The sequence below is a fragment of the Seriola aureovittata genome, chromosome 17, assembly GCF_021018895.1.
Source record: "Seriola aureovittata isolate HTS-2021-v1 ecotype China chromosome 17, ASM2101889v1, whole genome shotgun sequence".
NCBI classification, from domain to species: domain Eukaryota; kingdom Metazoa; phylum Chordata; class Actinopteri; order Carangiformes; family Carangidae; genus Seriola; species Seriola aureovittata.
Window position 1 is genome coordinate 7,971,928 of NC_079380.1, and position 18,985 is coordinate 7,990,912.

At 40.6% G+C, this 18,985-nt stretch overlaps 3 protein-coding genes across 4 annotated transcripts in view; all 3 read left to right on the forward strand.

Annotated features, from left to right (window-relative positions):
• The first annotated feature begins 1,005 nt into the window (after nt 1-1,005).
• On the forward strand, nt 1,006-4,922 carry ccndx (cyclin Dx). Its single transcript, XM_056400754.1, has 5 exons — nt 1,006-1,017; nt 2,691-3,023; nt 3,131-3,346; nt 3,916-4,242; nt 4,410-4,922. Exons 1-5 carry the CDS (start codon nt 1,006-1,008, stop codon nt 4,557-4,559), a joined length of 1,038 nt encoding a protein of 345 aa, XP_056256729.1. The 3' UTR covers nt 4,560-4,922.
• Nucleotides 4,923-5,434: 512 nt separating this feature from the next.
• On the forward strand, nt 5,435-11,550 carry nucb1 (nucleobindin 1). Of its 2 annotated transcripts, none has more exons than XM_056402587.1 (13): nt 5,435-5,518; nt 6,952-7,075; nt 7,194-7,301; nt 7,435-7,567; nt 8,138-8,241; nt 8,466-8,651; nt 8,760-8,850; nt 8,926-8,984; nt 9,166-9,258; nt 9,345-9,434; nt 10,632-10,802; nt 10,922-11,042; nt 11,139-11,550. In XM_056402587.1, the coding sequence occupies exons 2-13, from the start codon at nt 6,956-6,958 to the stop codon at nt 11,222-11,224; spliced, it is 1,362 nt and encodes a 453-aa protein (XP_056258562.1). In that variant the 5' UTR covers nt 5,435-5,518; nt 6,952-6,955; the 3' UTR covers nt 11,225-11,550. The 2 variants fall into 2 exon arrangements, with proteins under 2 accessions (XP_056258562.1, XP_056258563.1); XM_056402588.1 differs by having other exon boundaries at nt 11,457-11,550.
• Nucleotides 11,551-17,946: 6,396 nt separating this feature from the next.
• Nucleotides 17,947-18,985, forward strand: part of ppfia3 (PTPRF interacting protein alpha 3) — a 31,072-nt gene continuing 30,033 nt past the window's right edge. Inside the window, exon 1 of the mRNA XM_056401451.1 lies at nt 17,947-18,115. The gene's annotated coding sequence lies outside the window, so the exon portion shown is untranslated. The remainder of the gene's footprint in view (nt 18,116-18,985) is intronic.

Sequence of the window (18,985 nt, forward strand, 5' to 3'; positions counted from 1 at the left end):
AGCCAAACTTACTCAGTCCTTCATTCAAACTCAATCTGCTTTCAGCCCCTCTCAAAGCCTGTTTTATGGGCAAAGGCCTTGTCAACAGCTTTAAACCCCATATTCTCTCACTCAGGCTACAATCGACCAAGTGTTGCAGGATTATGGGCTCTTCATCTTGTCATTATGCTGAGTGTCTTAGAAAAGCTCTTATCTGCAGTAGATGATGTGGCTGTGCATCTACTCTCTGCGCTTGATGTTTCAGTCACGGGGTATGACTTCACTCTGGCCGTGTATTTATGATCATTTTACAGATTTCAGTATAATTAGGCTTATTGTCACTTATGTTTCATGGGCTCTTTTATTTCATTTAAATGTAATTCATCCTGATTTTTCCTAGAGTATATCACTGGAATTGTTTTTATCTGCTGTATCACACAATCCAAATAATATATTGCCATCCAGTTTGAAACTTGAGTTTTGAAAAGTGCTCTGTAGAGCTCTATAACATTATTATTATTGTATAATTATTGTATAATCCAATATTATAATATATAATAGTATCACACTATTTTTCTATTCTTTCGGTTCTTATACAGAGTTAATCTTATAATCTGGATACACTTTGCTGATACTTATTTATTTTAGTTAAGTGTCATTTTCAATAATGGATTTCAAGTAAATTATGTTGCCATTTTGCTACTTTTATTTTTAAAAGGTCTGAATCCTTCCTTCCACCACAGAATGTGACAAAATATGAAAGAATCAGTTCTATAAAATGATGCCTGTTTGAGTTAAAGCAAAGTAACTTGAATTAAATTCATTGCTTTCTCTCTATTGAATATAGTATAGTTCCTAAACATGTTCTGATTGATCCCATGAAGTTTATTTGTCACGGAAGGGTTTAAGTTACTTTTATGTTTCATACATGACTGTGAATCTACTGTTAGTTGTAGTCAGTAAAAACGATCATCACCTCCATGATGAATAGAGTATGAATTATTGATGCTCAGCTGAAATCAAGTCATGGTGATCGTGGTGTGGTCGTCCATTTAACTCCTATTACTCCACTGTTTGAAACACGAGCTGCCATTGAAGCCTTAATGTGTGAAAAGCCACCTGTAATGACTGTGTCAAATACAATCTGTATTCTCCACTGGTGAGTGCGACCCCATTGTGACCGTCAGAGGAGTCCCCGGGGAGTGTGTGAAAAGTGTGTCTACCCCATGAATGTGTGAAGTGTGTGTGTGTGTGTGTGTGTGTGTGTGAGGAGCCAGCAGCAGGCAGAAGGCCAGGGGCTGTTGTCTGACACTGATTTGTAAAGGGAGACAATACGGCTCATTGACCTGCCCGGCTCCACTGTCTGTTGCACATACCTCGCCCAGCCCTCCCCGGTGGCTCCTCTGCTCTTTAAACACGAGCAGCAGATTGCCACAGGCGCAGGGAGGGGAGGCCGACGGGACACAGGTTGCTTTGACAATGAGAGTCCTCAGAGAAGAGAGAGAGAGAGAGAGAGAGAGAGAGAGAGAGAGAGGGAGAGAGAGAGGGAGAGAGAGAGAGAGAGAGAGAGGGAGAGAGAGAGGAGGCTCGGGGCCAAAACTTTGATGAGCACATTTAAAAAGAGAAAAGAAAATAATAATAAAAAAAAACTCACTTTAGCTACGTTTTCTTCTCTCTCTGACTGACTGTTATGTGAAATATAAGATTAAAGCTGCAACATTCACTGTTTTCACCCAAATGTTCCTCCAGTCAGACTCAAACAGTTCTATCACAATAAAATCTGTTTGCATCCTTCATCACAAGTGGGTTGATGACAAACTAAAGAGTGTGGCTGCAAATAAGGATCATTTTCTTTATCAATCAACTTTCAAATCACTTTCTTGATTAGTTTATTCATTGGTTTATTTATATTTACGATCTCTGCATCCAGCACTTTCTCCTTGTGTTGTTTGGTTTATGCAAAGTCAGAAAAAATTGAAATAATTCTAATAATTGTTGCTTGAAAATTTGTTTTAAGAGTTAATCAATGATAAGAATTGAATTATTCTTCTTAACAAATTTGATTTTTAAGTTTAATTGTGGTAATTTGGCCTGAAAAGGTCAAATTATCAGTTTTATATATATATATATATATATATATACAGTATATACATGTATAGGATTTAGGGATTTAGCATGTATCCTGTGTTTGGCGTGTTTCCTGCGCTCCTCACGTTGTAAACAAACACCCTCATCCTTTTGTCATCCCATTCCCATTGTCAGAGTCTGGAGGTGACCTTTTCTCTCCTCTCACCCCTCGCAGCCTTTTCTTTTCCTCCCTTCTCTCTTTCACTGTCGAAGACAAGCTGTTGCTCTGTCCCTGCGGGCCACTCCCTCTCTTGTCTGCTCCTCTTTCCTCCTCCCCTGCCTCCCTCTCTCCCCTTGCTCTCCTTCGTTCTCCCTCTCCCCACCTGTTGGAGCGATTGTTGCACACACTGTATTGTTGTCTTCTTATTATTTTATGTCACTCACGAGGGTCCCCACCCCCTTTCTACGGCTTTTTTTCCTTCCCCTCTCAGCCACTCCCTCTCCCTCTCTCACCCTGCTGGGTATAAAACTCAGTGGAGGCAGCTGAGGGGTGATACTCAGTGGAGCACCACAGGAAGACAAAGTTTCAACAAGGACAAGAGAGGATCTGCTTCTGTCCACCTGCACAGCTCCTCAAGTGACAGAAGGACGGTAGCTGCTGTGTTTCTTTCCCACTTGGACATAAACAGTTTAATTTTACCCATCAGGCTGTGCAGATGGACAGAGGCATGTCTGTTTCTCTGTGGTGCGAGGAGGTGGAGGACGACCGGAGTCAGGGTCAGAACGATGCTCCAGCGCAGGGCCACATCAGGGGCTCGTCTCAGCTGCGAGCCGCCTGGGACCCCACTGTGTCGGGGCATCGTGTCATCCAGAGGCTGCTTCACGTGGAGGAGAGGTACATGCCCTCCATGCTCTACATCACCCTCATCCAGCGGGATCCAGAGCGCAGGGAGGAGCTCGCCAAATGGGCCCTGGAGGTATGAAACTCTCTCACGCTCTAGTTTCCTAATTCTCCTCATGATGCTGGATGAGTCGTGTCATCGTGGCAGCTGTGAAACCAGAGTCCTCTGTCTTTTCTCTCCAGGTGTGCTGTGAGTGCGGCTGTGACGAGACAGTGTTTCCTCTGTCTGTCTCTCTGATGGACAGGTTCCTGTCTGCCTCTCTGTCTATACCTGTTTCACCGTACTGCCTGGCCGCCAGCTGCATCCTCATCGCCTCCAAACTCACAGAGTGTGACAATGTCACTGCTGACACTCTCTGTGCAGCAGCTGAGTACAGCTTCCAGTCTTCCAACCTGCGGGTGAGTCCATCACTTATTAGTCATTTTAGAGACTTCAATCAATACAATCAAGGCTGTAGTGATGGATAAGGAACAACAACGATACACTTAAATACTGTAACTCTGGCCACATTTAGTTAAAACAAAGTAAGTGGAGTTTTTGGGGGTCATTTCCAGCTGTGGGCCCCAAATATTATCACCAACAATAATCACACTGCAGTAACACTGTGTTGAGTGTTACATGACTGGACAGTCATAGAAACTATGCTGCAAACTGGGGAACTCAAACTCAGATGCCCATCACTGGTTACCAGAGCCCAAAATGATGCACATGGACAATGCAATTAGAGCTGCATCCAACAATTATAATCATGATCAATTCATCTTCTGATCATTTTTTAGATTAATCTCTTGATGGGTTTGCATCATTGTTTGTTTCAGTCAGAAGACTATCCCTGAACTGAAATGCAGCCTTTAAGACCAAGAGAGGACATTTAATCTCATAATATTCTGACAAAGAATAACTATTCTTATAATATCATACAACTCCACCCTTCCTAACTCTTACACGCACCTCTTCCCTCCATCAGGAAATGGAGCGTGTCATCCTCGCCACCCTCCGATGGGACACTGCAGCAGTGACCCCTCAGGACTTCCTCCCACATTTTCTTGCCTCCGTGGAGCAGACAGGAGAGGAAGATGGTGGTGAGTCTGAGGAGGAGCGGCTGTCCACCCTGCGGCGGCACAGCGACACTCTGGCTGCCATGTGCGCCTGTGACTCCCGGTTTCTGGGAGCACCACCGTCACTTGTTGCTGCAGCATCACTGAACTGTGCACTGCGAGGTCTGGGCAACAAGGGGCCCTATCAGCTGGCTCTTATGAGTGAAGCACTGGCAGAGCTGTGCCAGAGTGACCTGGTGAGTGTATTCAGAGGGGAGTCTGAGGCTGATTTGGAATGGGAGTTGCAAGAATAAAGTAAAACACAAGTTTTGAGGGACCTGTGTGTTTCATAGTCATGCCAAATGCAGGAAGAGATTTGCATCTACTACAAAATCCACTCATTTTCTCTGTCTTGCTTCCCCAGGCAGTGCTGCAGTGCTACAGCGAGATGATTGAATACACCCTCCGCCAGCGGCTGAGGAGTGGGCTCCAGCAGGGCCCCATGGAGAAAGATGAGGAGGTGGAGAATGAAAGGGCCGGGACCCCCACTGACATGAGAGAGATTGATTTCTAAACACTGTGTTGCATAGAAAGTGTAAATCAATCAAAACCCCTCAAGTTCATCAGTCAAACTGATATAAATTGAAAAGGACCTCAACATGCTGTGACATGGTTTTATATATTTTGAAATTATTAATTATTATTGAGTGATTGCTAATTTATTTTTTACTTTATTTATTTCTGAGCAATTTTGCAACTATGTTGTGTTTTCCATGTGCCATATTTTATTATCTATTTCTATTAATTTTATTGTAGGACTAGACGTTATTTTGATGCATAATATTTATACTTTTAATTTATTATCACGTGCAATTGTTGACTCTTTTGATGTTAATTTATTTCAATATGCCATGACTTTGTGTTTTTAAGTACTGAATTAAATATACAGCAAATATATTTTTCAAACAATTAAAAAGTTTTGTACATAGTTTATTGTCAACTGTTATTTACAAATGGTACAATGATGCCTTCACGTGTTATTCATAGGTACGTACTTCAGAGCTCTTTAGGTTTGTTGCAATCTATGTTTGCAATTCATCTGCCTGTAGTGTATAACCATGGATGATACATCCATGTGTACAATATAAAAAATCCCTCCTGGAGATTCACACAAGAGGAGATTTTGATGGCTGCTTTTACTTAACTATATATTTTTATAATCACTGTTTTGAGAATATTTTTGCATTAACAACACAAGACACCAAAAAAAACTGGCCAAAAAAATATTTGATATTGAAATAACTTAATAATTTTCAATTTTTTTCATCATGAGCGGACATTACTTTCACTGTGACAGCTCAAAATGCGATGTTAATCCTAATATCTTTATTCATGAAGAATACAATAATGTTTTTATTATTTCGGACGTCCCTGAATGCTGCATGGTGTCCTGCTTCATGACGTCATTTTTCACCGACAGAGAGTACAGGTCGTGCTTTGAGCATTGGATCAGAAATTAAAAACACATCTGCGGTAAGCGATGATCTACTTAAAGGCGTTTTTCTGTTAAGGGAAATGTAAATTATGGGTTTCATACCAGCAGTTTAAATGGAGAATTCACAAAAAATCGTAAGATATAAACGGGACAGCGCAGGAAGAATTGTGCCAGATTCTTTTTTTCCCCCATAGCTTGCGGCTGCTGTAAGGGAAAACTAGCACCTGTGATATTACCTGTAAAATTGCGTTTAAAGAAGTAATAGTGTTTAGAATCTTGTAAAAATCAAACGTCAATGATCACATACCAAACATTTAATCTCACGGGTGAGTACAGCCACAGAAACATCAGATTTTGTCTTGAATCCCAATCTCTCGAACCCCTTATCCGCATCCGGTTGTCCTTCCTTAAGCTAGTTAGCCAACTAGCTACAAACACGAACGTTGCTATAAAAACGAGAGTCCCATTGAAACGGTTTTTTATATTTAATGAACTAACACTTCTGGCGTCCTTCACTGAATTTATAATTTTATTTCAACGCGCAAAAGACGTTTCCCTGCTCAAAGGTGATCCTTGCGCCAAATTCCATTTGTAGAATCTAATGTTATCAATGCTTAATATCGGTGAATAAACACACGTCCAGAAAGTTTTAATCTTTAGATGAATGACAAATCTCTTAAGTCCCCTGGTAAATTCGGCATATAATGTTCACACCAGCCACCAGCCATTCACGCTAAATTTCATTGGCTCAAACTGAGATCCTGTTATCAGTGGGTACGTTTACACCCACTAGGTACACAGAGTTATACAGGTTATGATTGGGGATTTGTGTGGTATTCATATTCATGCCAAGGTATGCTTTGGACCTGTGACTGTAGATAAATATGATGATGAATAATATTTAAGTGAAAGTCTGGCACTGTTGATATGGAGGATACATTGACCATCTATTGTTACTGTTACTGGTGAAAACATGTAAACATCCAATTCAGCAGAGTTCAAATGCAGCATTGTTCAGGCAAAGATAAATTGATGCTCACACATCCTTAACTTCTCTGTTACAAGCCTGTAGGGTCTGAAGACAATGACCACAAACCTAGATAGAGGTATAGTCGGATTTCCCTGTTTTTAAGGCCAAGCTAATAAAAAAATGGTACTTTAATAAGATAAAATAGAATAAAACAGATTGAGATTCAATGAAAATATAAAAAGCTGAATAAGATTAACGTGAGCATGTGTAGTCTTTGAATAGGCATGATGGATATGTGTAATAAAGATTTCACTAAAAAGAAATTGGGGAGAGTAGAAGATGAACCGGATTATTTTTGAATGAGGTTTGGCTCACGACACATTCCAGTAAATACTGGTGTCATCCGCTATGTGGGAGATCTGACGCTCTACCAGCCCTTCATCTTGGCTAGTTTTTTTTTTTTTTTTCCCCTCACCTCTGCCTTCGTTGTTTATTTTGCAGGAGGATGAAACTGAAACCTGGCTGGCTGTTGCTTCTCTCCATCTCTGCTGGGGTTTGGTCAGTACCCATTGATCGCAATGGAGGCAACCAAGAAGCTAAAGAGGAAGTACCGGAGGAGAATGCGGTAACGTTCTCTACAACCTCTTGGTTTTTTTTGTTTTCTTTTCCAGTTTGACATAATGAGGTTTAGCTGAGATTCATTTTGGTGTGAGTAACGTGTCCTTTACAACACACTGTTGCAGGACACTGGCTTGTACTACGACAGGTATCTCAGAGAGGTGATCGAGGTTTTGGAGACAGACCCTCACTTCAGAGAGAAACTGCAGACAGCAAACACGGAGGACATTAAGGTGAGCATCCATCTCTTGCTGTTTCTCTCTTAATTCTCACCCACTAAGCTTCTTTCTTTACCTTTTACAGGTACCAAGAGCATCTGACATTTGATTTGTTCTCCTCACCTGGGTGTATTGTGTTCTCCGTCAGAACGGTCGTCTCAGTAAAGAGCTGGACCTGGTCAGTCACCACGTCCGGACTCGCTTGGATGAGCTGAAGCGGCAGGAGGTTTCTCGTCTCAGGATGCTGCTGAAGGCCAAACTGGACAGCACCAACACACAGAGTGAGTGGACTCGTTTTCGAAGAGAGTGTGTGTTCAGATCGGATCAGATTTACATGTAATTAATGATCCCTGGATAAAAATTGTGTCGCTTTTGTAAAGTATTATTTTTTTATTAGCAGCTTAATCTTTTATACTACTATATTATATATATATATATATATATATAATATATATATATATAGTGCTCATTTTAGATTATGCAAGTGGGGAAAACAATCAAATACTTACTTTTTTCTTTAAAAGCTATGAAAATGGTGGCATCATGTTTATAAAATACAGTATGGGCAAATCTTGTAGCTGTTCATTGTTTTTGCTGAATTCACTCAGTCAGTGAAAACAAACAGATGAACAGTGTTGTCATTTTCAGTTCATTTGGATACTGTTCGTAATTTTTATGAGCAGAGCAGATGGAAGAAGCAAATGTAAAGATGAATGTCCAGAGAGTTAAGATATTAATCGTTAGCTGAGATGAGCTCAGCCTTCGTACAGAGGTGTTTTCAAGTGTATGTACAGAACATAAAGGAAGTCATATCTAGCCTGTGGTTGGTAATTCATGTATCTTCTGTGCAGGCCTGCAGATGGACCACGCCTCCCTGCTGAAGCAGTTTGAACATCTGGATCCACACAATCAAAACACATTTGAGGCCAAGGACCTCGAACTGCTGATCTCGACAGTAAGATCCTCCAGCGGCGGAGTTTTGTTGTCTCCACGAGTGAAGAGCTGATTGATCGTTTATATGTTTTGATCAGATTTCAATGGAACAGAATCATATTTATACTGATCAGACTCCAGGGTGTGAAAACACAATGGCAGATCTGTTACTGCGGTCTTGCTTTGTATTAAATCTGACCCCACTTGGCCTCAAAGAATTCAAAGATGATTTTTTTTTTTTTTTAGGCCACGAAGGACCTGGAGAACTATGACGCCGAGAGACACGAGGAGTTCAAGCGCTACGAGATGCTGAAGGAGCACGAGAGGCGGGAGTACCTGAAGAGCCTGGACCAGGAGAAGAGGGAGAGAGAGGAGAAGAGAATGCAGGAGCTGAAGGAGAAACACCGCCAGCACCCCAAAGTCAATGCTCCGGTGGGCGACACATGCATCCGTGTTTATCATCAGTGGAAACGAGTGGAAGTGAATCATCCTTTCTTACGTGTTCTTCCCTTTTTTTCTGCTTCGCTTTGTCGCGTTCAGGGCAGCGTCGCTCAGCTGCGGGAAGTTTGGGAGGAGACGGACGGACTGGATCCACAAGAGTTCAACCCTAAAACCTTCTTCAAACTGCATGGTGAGTAACAGCACTTCCTGTTTAACCCCTGTGTACTGATGAGTACAGTTATCACAACTTCTCTGTCCTGTTTAGATACAAATGAAGATGGTGTTTTAGATGAGCAGGAACTGGAGGCTCTCTTCACTAAGGAGGTAAAAAAAACAACCTTCAGCACATCACGGCCGACCCTTAAAATCCCATGACACAGCATCAGAAGTGGATGATCATCAATTTAAAAATACAGCTGTTTGTGTTCAGCTCACCTTCAGAAAATGAAAGTGGTTTACACAGCGTCCCCACGGCAACTAAAATCTGTTCGTTTCCCTCCTGCAGCTGGAGAAGGTCTACGACCCAAAAAATGAGGAAGATGATATGATGGAGATGGAGGAAGAAAGACTGAGAATGAGGGAGCACATCATGAAGAATGTGAGTCTTAGTTATTTACTTTCATCTCCCGCAGTCTTCACCTTGATTTCTCTGCCCGGCTTTGACCGATGTTTCCGTGTCTGAAGGTGGATACAAACAAGGACCGGCTCGTCAGCCTGGAGGAGTTCCTCAAGTCCACCGAGAAGAAGGAGTTCAGTAATCCCAAAGAGTGGGAGGTAAAGAGCCCAGAGGTGGCCTCACAGGTGGGGAAGTGGGTGGGTGGTCAGGCAGTGCTGTGCTGTACTCATGCACTTGGAGCCGCTCCCATGAGTGGCTGCTGTGAAAAGCATCGGTGTAGTGCTTTGTTCACTCTTTACTGCTTGGCGGTGCACAGCAGGACCGGATTGAAGACTGGTTCATACTAACGTGTAGTCAAAGTTATTATCAGCTTCAGAGAGGCGTTTAAGTGTGAAAATCGTGGCGAGGACACTGAATATTTGTAACTTGTAACTTCTCCTGGTAAAGAATAGATTATAAATGCCATATGAAGTACGTGGCATGCCTAGGTTTGCGTTCAGATATTTAGAGTGTACAGTATTACAGCTGTAAAGTAGACAGTACAAAGAAAGGAAAACTGCAAAATGTCAATATCAAATACTTAAAGAAAGATAAGTCATAGATTATTATAATATGTACAATTAGATATTTAAATATAACAAGAAATAACTGCAGATAAGGGATCTTGCACAGATCATTTGTGGTTTATTTCTTCTAAATATGTCGTACTTTTTACTCAACTATATGTATTAGCTTTGAAAACTTAGAGTTGCTTGTAATTTTTAGGATATATATTTTATATGAAAAAAACCATTAATTTATCAATCATGATATATAGATTTAACTACCCAGCAGCGTGTAGAATAGTTCAAGTTAGCTCCACCTGGACCGACTGCCACAGTAAAATACGGCATATAATGGCGTAACATCTTTCATATTACTAATACTTGTGTACTTTTCTTTAAGGGATATTTTCAATGCAGTACTTTAACCTTTAATGGAGTATTTTTTTTATACTGCAGTACTTTTACTTAAAGAAAGGATCTGAATACGTCTTCCACCACTGACGGTGTGTGATATGCAGTTGCAAACATTTCGCTCCAGACTAAATCTTGAAGTCGTTCTGCAGCTGCTTCATAAAAATTTCAACTCCAAGCAATCGCTGCTGTTTCTCTACACTGCAGCTGAATTACTTTCTATTTGAAATAGTGAGGGAAAATATCTTTAATATCATCCAATATACAAAATACACCATGACATCTGATGTCACACCCTAATAAACGTAATAAACATGGTAACTTTCACACATCAGTGTTCACTCACAATGCAGAACCATTTTAACAGTGGCGTCATGTGTTTCTCTTTCCTCCCTCCAGACTCTGGACGCCAAGCCGGTGTACACAGAGGAGGAGCTCCAGCGATTCGAGGTGGAGCTAAGGGACAAAGAGGAGGAGCTGAAGAGGAGGGCGGAGACTCTGCGTCAGGAGCAGGAGCTGCTGAAGGAGCGAGGCAAAGCTCTGGAGGCCCAGAAGAGAGAGTACCAGCAGGTAGCTGTTGCACTACATCTCATACCGACCCTGATCCCTTGATCCCTTGACATAGGTGGAATCATATGGGGTCAGAATTCAATTGCATAAAGTCAACAACCAAGGGTTTTTAATTTCAGGCAGTATTAGAGATGTCCCAGAGACAGAAGGAGCAGCAGGCAGCAGACGGGCAGCCTCCTCCTGCAGGTCCTAACGGAGAACTACAGTTTCAACCAGAGACACATAAACCTGAAGACAAAGGTAAACAAACTGAGATGTGAAATATGTGTTATTGTTGGCATGGGTTTGTGTTGTAATAGTTTCCAGTGAAGTGAACATTCCTCTTATTTCTCACAGAGGCAAAAGCCCCAGCTGATCACGAAGCCGAAGCCCAGAATAATCTGCCTGCTGAGCCTCCGCAGAATCTGCCTTTACACACTTAGTGCACCACACTCGGATAGCCTTAACACACACACACACACACACACACGTGCACAGGCGCACACTCTGATTTGCACTGACACAGAAATCCAGATGGGTTCTAACAAACTGAATTATGTGAACTGGATGTATAAACTCAGACTGGACTGGGCTCGTGAATCTTAAACATATTGTTCTGTGTGTTCATTTCTGTGGTCTACATTAGATTAAAGAGCTGACATCTTGTATTTTCAGAAATCCTCCCATCACAGTGAAGTTTTCATTCATGCAGGGCGCTCGGTGTAAAATCGTCAACAACTTCAAATAAAGTTCATTTAAAACCTCTGAACCAGACTCAGATTACTGTCCCTCCTGTTTCCCATATTACACGTTTATTAAAGCAACGTCTTCCTGGAGAACATCTCACAAGCTGTTAATATAAACTATACAAAAAATAATCTTTAAGCTTTTTTTCTTAAGGTTAGAAAAATACATTTTGTATCTGGTGTGTTTGCAGTAAAGATCCAGTTTTTACACAGTGACTTTTGCAACCATGTTCAAGACATTGAATTATTATGCATTTAAGGTGTAATGTGTAAAATCTGGCCAGAATTTAACTTTAAAATGTTTAAAAAAAATGAACTAACTAAGGAGTATTAGGGCCATGGATGAGAAAAAAAAATGAGAGGAGGAAGATTGTTTTTTCATCATGCACTTTGAGAAAAAAAGTCGAAATTTTGAGAGTAAAGTCAAACTGAGTCAGAAGAGGAAGATTGTGCTCCTGAGCTCCACGACTTCAGGATCAAATAACTTGATCAGTTGTCTTATTGTGTCTTGTAGTACAACATATCCCCTCTGAGTTGCACGCAGGTGTAACCAACGGTATCTTTGCGTTTGTCCATTACCCGCTATTTCAGTTTGCACGACCGGCGGCCACCTCAGACGCAGTTTTCGGCACAATCTCTTCAAAGTCCTAATGCTGACAGCTACACTGTGTTTATGAGCCAAAAGAGAAAGAATTTCTTTGTTGGGACCTGGAAAACTCGTGTTGTAGTGTTACAGAATTCATTCAATTCAGAATCCATTACAGAATGGCTTGTGGTTCTTGAATCTGGCTGTTCAGATAGAGGTGTGAAGTCTTAAGTAGACTGTTCAACAACCTGGGAAACTGTAGGTTACTTCACATGCATGTGCCTTTGATACACAGCAGATAATAGCCAAAATAAATGAGCAATCTAGAATCTAATGTTGGTACCAACACGTAACGTCACAATTTCAAACGCTCTCACTGCAACGTGCATATGTATGTACATGCGTGAGTACATGCGACTCTAGACTCTCAATGTTGTTTTCTCTCTTTTCGTCATTTATGTAAATATATACAGTATATACTGTGTGTGTGTATATATATATATATATATATAAATAGGTTACACTACATCTACAATACTAAAATCTAATTAAATTATAATGGAGTTTCTTAAACTATACTATAGTTGATGTTCATTGTTTAAAACTTTGAGAAGGAAAAGGTTTGATGTGTAAAGCCAATATTTCTGACAGTTAACTTTAGGTGAAACAAAGGATGTACATACTCTTCCACTTTTTTAAAAGAGAGGAATTGTTTTAGCCTTTCTATGTTTTTGTGAAATAAAAAGGTTTAATTGAAAAATCAGAATTCACAACAAAACTTCAGTGTACATTAGATGAGATGATACAAGCCTTTATTGATCACAGCTGCACAAAGACAGAAAAGTAAGAAATAAATAAATAATATAATGATACACAATAGTAATAAAAATATTAACTATACAAGAGGAACCAAAAAAGAAGTGTGTGAGTGTGGAAGCTGGGTGTGTGTGTACATAACACACACCATGGTTTCACCCTGTTTAAATGTGTTTTTCTGAGCCCGGCCTCCTCCTCCTCCTCCTCCTCCTCCTCCTCTTCCTCCTCCTCCTCCTCCTCACCGTGTATCTCACAAGACTGCGGGCCTGTTGTTCGCTGTCATGGCTCCCCGGGGACCTGCTGATCCTTGTTGTTGTCCAGCTGACGAGATGCTCCCCTGGCCGCCGCTCAGTGCATTCCTATCAGCATTCCTCTAACCCGCTGACCTCCTGTGACCCCGCGGGGCCCCTCCTCTCCTGGTGTCCGTGCAGCTGCTTCCTGTCTGTCGCCGCTGTCACTTCAGCCAAATGAAGACGTCTTCAGGAGGATACCTGGGTATTTATGAAGATTGAATCTGTAAGTTTCAGACACAGCAGATTTTCCATCAATATAGAGACAAATATCCTTTTTAGATTAGACCCCATCTGATTTGTGTATGAACATGTAGATTTTATATATACAGGTTATGATATTTTCTCTACCCGTGTCAGCCCTCGTCAGTTCCAGGCAGTTTTAGCACAAATGCAAGTGTTTTTAAGGAGAGAATCTCACATACTCTTCGTAATTTCATTGTTATCCTCCTAGTGAAATAAACATTTTAAACCTAAATTTGCATAGAAGCAAAACTCCCTCCTTATTATCACTTTTCCTACAGATATACATCCCATTTTTCCCATCATGCATTTTTCAAGATCATTTAAAAAACAGAATGTGGCAAAACAACCAAAAAGTAAAGAAAAATGACTGATATAAAAAGTGTCAACAACACTGTTGATAGGAAATCTAAGAAAAATATATACATGAAAGGTAAATGAATATAACAGAGCCACTTGAACACCTTTAAGGATAATATCTTGTATTACATTTACAATCAAACAAACCCAGTATTTAATTCGTGAGAAGATCCCAACACCACTGCAACATTAAATAAAGACTGAATGGTTTCCCATCCCATTTTGTTTATCACCTTTTCTTCCCATTCGGAGCAACAATAAGTAATGAGCTTCTAAAGGAATATTTCCACATGAAATGGTTGAAATCATATTCATGTGTTAGGATTGTCCACATGATCATGTCCGTCCTTATTTCTTCATCTGCCGAGACACAGATTTTTATAAATGTCATACGTCATTCTGAGCTGGTTCTGGCTCTTTTTCTCCTGGTGAGACCTGAGTCAGGTGTGTTGTGTTGCGTTGTGTCCGTTGGTCTGCAGAGGGCATCGTCCACCGCAGCAGCTCCAACATTTCATCCAGCTGCTTGTGACCAGAGGTGGCACCGAAGCTGTCAACACAGTGTCTGCAGCTGGGTTAAGACGTCACGGTAGGAGGGCGTGATGTTGTGTAATGTTGTGTGCACACCATGCTCTGCTACCAGATCATTTTAGTGCTAAATTTCAGAGGCAAATATTGTCCTTTCTATTCCACTACACGTGTCTGTTACTTAGTACATACGGATTTCGCCCAAAATATAAGATGATGTCTTAAAATGTGAAGTGCTACAGATTAAAACTATATAAAATGTATATATAAAATATATGAGGACTTTCACATTTTGCTGATACTTCCTCTGCACTTGTATGTTTTAAATGCAGGGCTTTCACCTGTGACAGTGACGCTCTTCTTTAATACACAGAGGGGTTTTTGTGCATCACATACAATTTGACACACTTTTTCATTAGTTAAAATTACAATTTTTTTCCTGTTTTAACAAATGGTGCAGTAACAGTTACACTGTCAAACAATAACTTATCACTGTGAAAAGAAGCCGTCTTCTTTTGGTACTTGGGATACTGTAATTTGTACTTTAACTTTAGTCAGGTTAAATAGCTGGGCTTTTACTGGAGTGTTATTGCATGATGGTGTTGTTGATGTTTGTATCACCGTAAAGGATTCGAGTATTTCCTCCTCACTGATCATGGACACCGTGACTCATTCGATCCCTCAAAGATGAGCAAACACTGCACTTCTGTAAATGGGGCCTCCTCCTTTGGCTGTTAGAGAGCTTTTAGTGATGAACCTAGTTCAGATGACTCTGCCAAACCACAGTGTCTACGTGCTTTTCCATTCCTCTCTTTTTTAAAATCTCTGATGAAGTCACATGAAGTTGGCCGACGCTTCCTCGTGTGTTTGTAGCTCATTGTGAATTTTTACGAGGCAGTTCATCAAGTCTGTAAACAGGAGAGCTTGGTATTCACTGACTCATCTCTCAGGCTGCTCTGATCAGTCTGTCTGAGACTGATAGTCACATCTCAGTGTGAAAAATAAAACACTGAACAATAAATAAACAGAGTGCATGTCGTAAAATAGATAAATAAGCAGAACATCGATTAGTCAGTTGCATATGCAGGTGATTTCTGGGACCAAAATTACAAAGCTGGAGAGTTTGATTCTGCTCTGCCCCTCTAGTTCCCAAAACCAAGCTGTCAAAATAAAAGCAGTTTCCTGGAAAAGGAGGAAAATAATGTATTTAATTAGTATTTATCCAGATTTTTCCAATATCAGACTTCAGTATAAGTGATTCATAATTCTCATTGAAATTATATCGGTTTTAACTCACAGATATGTTTTAATAAACTGGAGCAGACAGTTTGTTCTTATTGTCCTGAAACTTATCAACATCAACAGCTGTTTCCAGTAGTGTTTTTTTTTTATGTCAAATTTAATTTGGATGTGCTGCACATCAGCCTCTCTGGAGGGGACATTACGTCACCTCAAACACACCTCCTTCTCACCCCCCCCCCCCCCCCCCCCCTTCTTTACCTATGGGTTTTAACATCCGCCTTCGTTGAGCTCTGATTGGCTGAGACACCAGGCCACTCATGACCAGATGATGGTGACTGGTAAATTTCTCACTGACATACCTGTCAGTCTTCTGATCTGAATAGCGGGTGATTCAATCATGAGGAAGAAATATGTCAAAATGTTTATTTTAATTTGTTTGCATAGAATAATTTCATCCCAACAACAGGCCCATTAAACCTCCAAAATGCCTGATGTTAATATAGACTTTTAACAAAAGACTAATTGACGGTCATCTTAAAGTTCTCTGCAGCTGACTGCGACATTTTGAAAGTTCCTCACGCATGCTTCCATGATCGTCGCCTTACAATCAGATAATTATCTGTTAACCTTATGGTACTTATGCATTGCACTTCTCCTACCCAGACGCCAGAGGGAGCAGTTGTTTCGTGAGCTTTCATTAAGTTTCATTTACCTCACAGTGAGAACCAACAGAGAAATGAACTGCGCTGATGATTTGCGCTGATTTCGTGTTTATAGGCAGATAAAAACACCAGTAACGTGCAGTTAGAGGAGAGTGTGGGGGGCGTGAGGGGTTTATACGGTGAAAGCCGGTGAAAGCTTGTTTCTTTAAGACCCAGCATCCTTCAGAGAAGACGGAGAGATGAGGGAGGATTGACGATTGGAGGTCGTCAAGTTACACAGCGGATCGAGGTAGAGGAGCGGAAGCACAATTTTTCGTTTTCAGAATAAGGTTTCAACTTGTGCAAATAGTGAGTTATTTAAAGAAGTAATGTGTTAGTCCTAACTCATTTTTCAACAGAAATGATATGATAGTATATTGGTATCATTTCTATGTCCACAAGCAGACAGTACAGGTCTACTACACCAGAGGACATCTGTGTAATAGACCATTTAGACTTTTCCTTAAGTAAAATTAGCAAAAGTAAAAGTAGAAAAGTATTACCAACAAAAGATATTTAAAGTATCAAAAATAAAAACACGCTACCGTATCATATACTGTATTATCTGATTATTTTGACTATTCCATTATAATTGATGCTGTAGCAGGTCAAGGTGGAGCGACTATACCACTTAACTACCATCCTTTATAGACATTAGTCTTTAGTAGTTTAACCTGTAACAACATGATATTTTGGAACCTAATATGTTTTTTACATAAGATTTGTTAGACAAATGTAGTTGAGTAAAATTGACAATATTTCCCTCTGATGTATAACGGAGTAGAAATATAAAGTAGCTAAAAATGGAAATATTAAAGTAAAGTATAAGAACATGAAAACAGCACAATACTTGTGTACTTGCTCAGCCACTGGTTACCTGTCCTGTAAATCAGTGTGTCCCATCCTTTAAGCTTTGCCTGCGAGTAGACAGATGTTTAACACATTAAACAAATCTTAACATGTCAACCAAAAAGTGATGTTCTCTTTTCAGATTGTTTCAGTTTTAGAGGCTTGAAGGGGGAAAACAAAACCCTCCTTCATTTCTCAATGAAAACTCAAAGATGAGAGATGATGAGATAATCTTTCACTCAGATTTATCTTGTGACCTTTAGGGGTCAAGACCCCCAGGCTGGGAAACACTTTTATAAATCAGGAAGGAAACAAGAGCTTATATTATGATTTTTTTTTTTTGTGTGTGTGTGTGTGTGTTATCAAAGAACACCTCACACATTTCTCTTGTGAGCTAATTCTCATTAGTTTTTATTTACATTTGACTTTATTTTTCTCTTCTCTGCTATACAAGTTTTTTTCTATCATTGTAATCAGTATCCATACAACTTTACATTGAGACACATTTATCAAATAAGAATAAAAACATCAATTCTGATATTAATTAGAGATTATGACTAAAGTCATGATTCAAAGGTTTTATTTGTCAGAATAAAATAAGAGTTTAAAAAAGAGAGAAAAGCTTTAACAATAAAAAATATGAATACATCTAATATGATTATTAAAATGTTCAATTGTATATTGTCCCAGTCTTCAACCATCCTCATTGCCTCTTTTTGGTGAGAACAGCTGTTCCAGACGTTGCGTGTTATATTCTGAAAACCCTGACCGGATGTCGTGTGTGCTTCCTGCGCGCACCTTGACGCAGCGGTGAGCCGAAGCGTCGCTCCCTCAGCAGAGAGAGGGAGGGGATGGGGCAGGCTGGTAACCGGGCTGTAACGGGGATAACCTGCAGCCTCCGTCTCTCGGATGCTCTGATGGAGTGAACCGGGCCACGATGCGCGTTTATTTCCTTTCTCTGTCGGTCATGGAAAGGGTAAGACACACAAAACGCTCGGCGGCGGCTAAAATCCACGGTGATGTGCGGCTCACAGACCTACCCGTCCAGCTGTTTTTATGGGTGGGAGGGAGGGGGGCTAGGGTGGTGTGTGTATGTGTGTGTGTGTGTGTTTGTGGGGAGGGTGGTAATGGGGTGTTGATAGGAAATAGACGCCTTGCGGTCGGAATAAAGCCAAAGCCGCGCACCGTTCTCTCAAATTGAGGTTAATCACATCACAAAAAATAATCCAATTGCGAAATATCTTGTGATTTAATCTGTTAATTAGGCCTACATCATTTACAGGATGATTGGCACCTCCCACCATGATGTGATAGCGGTGTGAGGCTATCTGTGCAGCCTCAGATACATTTTTAAAAAATGGCTGTTTTTCCCCATTTTAGGCCATTTATTTTGTTAAGACAGCAATTCATTTCCCGTCTGAGGATAATAAGCCTCCTGATTCACCAGACTATTTTTACAGATGGGTTCCGGCGCCGTAGAAAAGAATCCCATTTCCTCCTGGTTACAGCCCGTAATTACAATTCATGATGACACCCTTTTTTAAAAAAAAAAAAAAAAAAAAAACATGAATGTATGGAACAGCGCCGCAGCTTTCTGCCACTAAAGGCCTGATAATTGTTCTGTATTCATGTTTTGGAGGCTGCCAAGGTAAAAGCTGCCATCCACGGCTCATTTCCGTACATCATGCGCATTCATTATTACCATTATGGCTATGGACGCTCGGGTACATAAAGCCGAGACATGCACTGATGGATGAATTACTCCAGACGTTGAGTATCGCGATGCCAGTCTGTGAGAGCTGCTGCAACAGCAATGGTTGTTCTGTCTCTGAGGTTTAGGGGAAAA